Source organism: Mytilus californianus, unplaced genomic scaffold (genome assembly GCF_021869535.1).
Source record: "Mytilus californianus isolate M0D057914Y unplaced genomic scaffold, xbMytCali1.0.p SCAF_3, whole genome shotgun sequence".
Taxonomy (NCBI): Eukaryota; Metazoa; Mollusca; class Bivalvia; order Mytilida; family Mytilidae; genus Mytilus; species Mytilus californianus.
In genome coordinates this window covers 118,806,189-118,809,404 of record NW_026262679.1, presented here as the reverse complement: position 1 = coordinate 118,809,404, position 3,216 = coordinate 118,806,189, and the positions used below count along the sequence as shown (strand labels likewise).

General features: G+C 34.7%; 1 protein-coding gene across 1 annotated transcript; it reads left to right on the top strand.

Annotated features, from left to right (window-relative positions):
- The first annotated feature begins 238 nt into the window (after positions 1–238).
- Positions 239–2,471, top strand: LOC127735964 (uncharacterized). Its single transcript, XM_052246434.1, has one exon. The coding sequence runs from the start codon at positions 376–378 to the stop codon at positions 2,059–2,061; it is 1,686 nt and encodes a 561-aa protein (XP_052102394.1). The 5' UTR covers positions 239–375; the 3' UTR covers positions 2,062–2,471.
- The last annotated feature ends 745 nt before the right edge of the window (positions 2,472–3,216 follow it).

The window sequence follows — 3,216 nt, the reverse complement described above, 5'->3', positions numbered from 1 at the left end:
ACATACTGTCTGAATGTCATATAGACATATTTATGAATCACATGCGTTGGTGTATAAAGTATAATATTTCATATTTTTCTTTTGTGCTTTGTATTTTTTTGAAGTAATTTTTACATGTTTTGGCTGTAAATTATGTCCTGGCATAAACATGGTTTTGTTGTATTTGTCCTCAAATTAGAAATTCTAGATATACCTGTGACCTGGATGAATAGATATACTAGTACACACTTACAGTTAAAAGTCACTTAAATATTGAATAAACAAGAAAACCATCCTCGATCACTTTGCAATTAAACGGTTGGTGATTTTAGGGTAGATGACACATATCTATTGTATGTAAAATGTAGAAACGTTAAATATGCATTCCCTTTAATAATGGCGACTGAAAGGAAAGTTAGAAAATTTTGTAGTGTTTGTGAAAAGGAAAATCTGGTGGCATGGAAATGTTTAAACTGTTTGGAATTACAATGTAGTGATTGTAAAAACGTTCACGAGAAATTTTCGATAAGTAAGAATCATATTCTTATACCTCTGGATAAACTAAGTCCTTCTATGATGGAGGAGCAAAAACTTAAAATTACGTCTGCTATCAACAATCAGGAACAATGTGACTTATTTTGCATCAACTGTAACATTAGAATCAAAACGGCAGATTCCATTATGGAACATCTCACACATAATTTGGACAGTTTTGAATCATTCAATAAGACTCTTCGAACAAATATCGACTCTCTGATATCGAAAATCACATTAGAAGTTGGATCTTCGAAATCTTACGATGACAAAAAACAAATGGTAGAGGAGAAAAGAGAAATGAAAAGAGAAATTCAAAAGAGGTATGAGGAAATAATATTAAGTTGCAAAGCTAATATGAAATCCCTACACAATGATGTGGATAAGTTTTACAAAGAAAGAGAAAAACATATTAAAGAAGCTAAGAAGAGAGTTGGGAAAGAAAGTACAAAGCTTGTCAAGGCCAGAGACAAACTCGGCATGTTGCAACATAAAGCGGAACTTCCACAATTACAAACTACATTTATAACCACAAAACAGCAACTGGATAAATACGTATCAACTTTACCCGTCGATGAACAAATAGTATTTCAAACTGGGGATCAAACAGCTGACGACATTTCACGAGATATAGGATCTCTCCACTACTCTATTGCAGCTTCTGGAAAATCAGGGAAAAGTTTTCAGTTGGAACTAATAGATAAATCAGGACCAACTAAACTACAGACCGTCTCCGTTATAACACCTTGTGGTGAGGTCGATGTCTGCATTGGGGGCGTCAAACACAAAACGATTCAACTGGTCAACCTTACTAGACCATCAACTCCACTCAACGAATTTACTGTGACATTTTATGATTTTACATCTTCAGCGGATGGCAGCTTGTTGTATATTACAGATTTCAAAAACAAATGCTTGCAAGCTGTGACAAAACTTGGAGATTTGAAAAATATTAAAACTTTCTCCCCGCTTTTGCCAACTTGTGTTCACGTTACATCTAATCATGAAATATACGTCGGAATAGTAGAATCTGACAGTCAAAACCTCGACGCAGATAGCAAAAGAGCAATACTGAAATTGACACCACAAGGAATTTTCAAGTCTGAGTTTGAGTTTGATTTGAGAGGCACTCGATTATTTACTGTGCCATATCGTTGCCATGTGAACGAAACAAACAAGTCCATTGTTGTAATTGACAAATACGATCCATCCACAGGACGAGTAATCGCATTTGACGAAACCGGAGAAGTAAAATTCAGATATTCTGGATTCACAGCTAGTTCCAAATTTAAGCCGTTTAGACCAACGAATGTCAGCTGTACACAAATGGGTGAAACAATTATTTGTGATATCGACAATCACTCTTTGCATATCATTGACAAACACGGATTCTTTATCCAAAATTTGTCGACTCTTGAAGTGGGTATACTGCACCCGCATAGCATGGCTATAGATTCATATGACCGTTTGTGGATTGGCACAGGCCACCCTCCGACTGATGCTAAACAAAAAGGTCAAATATACATCACTAGATTAACAAAGAAATAACTTCTAACGTTTTGCCGCATGAGGATGATTACTAAGTCTCTCGTAGGGATTGTTTAGATAAATCAGATACAGAAAAGTAGTCTATGTTTCTCCTGGAACAAACACGTTTTGCAGAAACGATAACAGTTTTGATTATGTTAAAATCAACTGCCTATTCATTTACAACATGAAAGTCAAACACAACCGACTATTTAAAAAGTATATGCACTAATTATAAGAGATTTTATTTTATACATTCATGTGTCTTTAAAACTTCAAAATAGTTTTTATCTACTGTAACTATTGTGACATTATGTTTGCTACTACATGTATAAATGAAAAAAATAACGATGATAAGTGAAGGTAAATCGCACAAATATGATATTTTCACAATAATAAAAAGTGAATGTTTCACAATCTTTTTCAAATTATATCTGTGATTTTGGTTTAAGTGAGTTAATAAGATACAAACAAATGTTAATCAATTTGGAATATCCCATGTTCATCCAATTCACAAACAAATACATATAAGATCATATAAGGAGTATGCAGGAGACATAAAAAGTTATTCCAGTGCGAAAAGGTACTTTGTAGAGATCTGATGAGTTAAGCCACTTTCAACTAATTTTTATAGTTTGTTCTTATGTTGTGCTGTAACACCACTGTCCCAGTTTAGGGGGAGGGTAGTTTGTTCTTATGTTGTGCTGTAACACCACTGTCCCAGTTTAGGGGGAGGGTTGAGCGCTCACAAACATGTTTAACCCCGCCCGATGTATGTGCCTGTCCCAAGTCAGGAGTCTGTAGTTCAGTGGTTGTCGTTGGTTCATGTCTGTCATACTTGTTTTTTGTAAATTGTTTTGTTATAAATTAGGCCATAATTGTTTTCTCAATTGAATTGTTTCATATTTTTCATGTTTTGGCCTTTTATAGCCGACTATACGGTAAGGGTTTTTCTCATTGTTGGAAGCCATACGGTTGCCTAGAATTGCTTACATCCACTTCATTTGAACTTGGGTGGAAAGTTGTCTCATTGGCAATCTTATCACATCTCCCTATTTCTATATGATCAAAATCAGCTATGAATAAACGACTTGCGCAAAAGAAAGAACAATCTTGCACTGTACTTGTCTAAAACATCATACAAAACCGATACAACTAGCACATGAGAGGAAAACA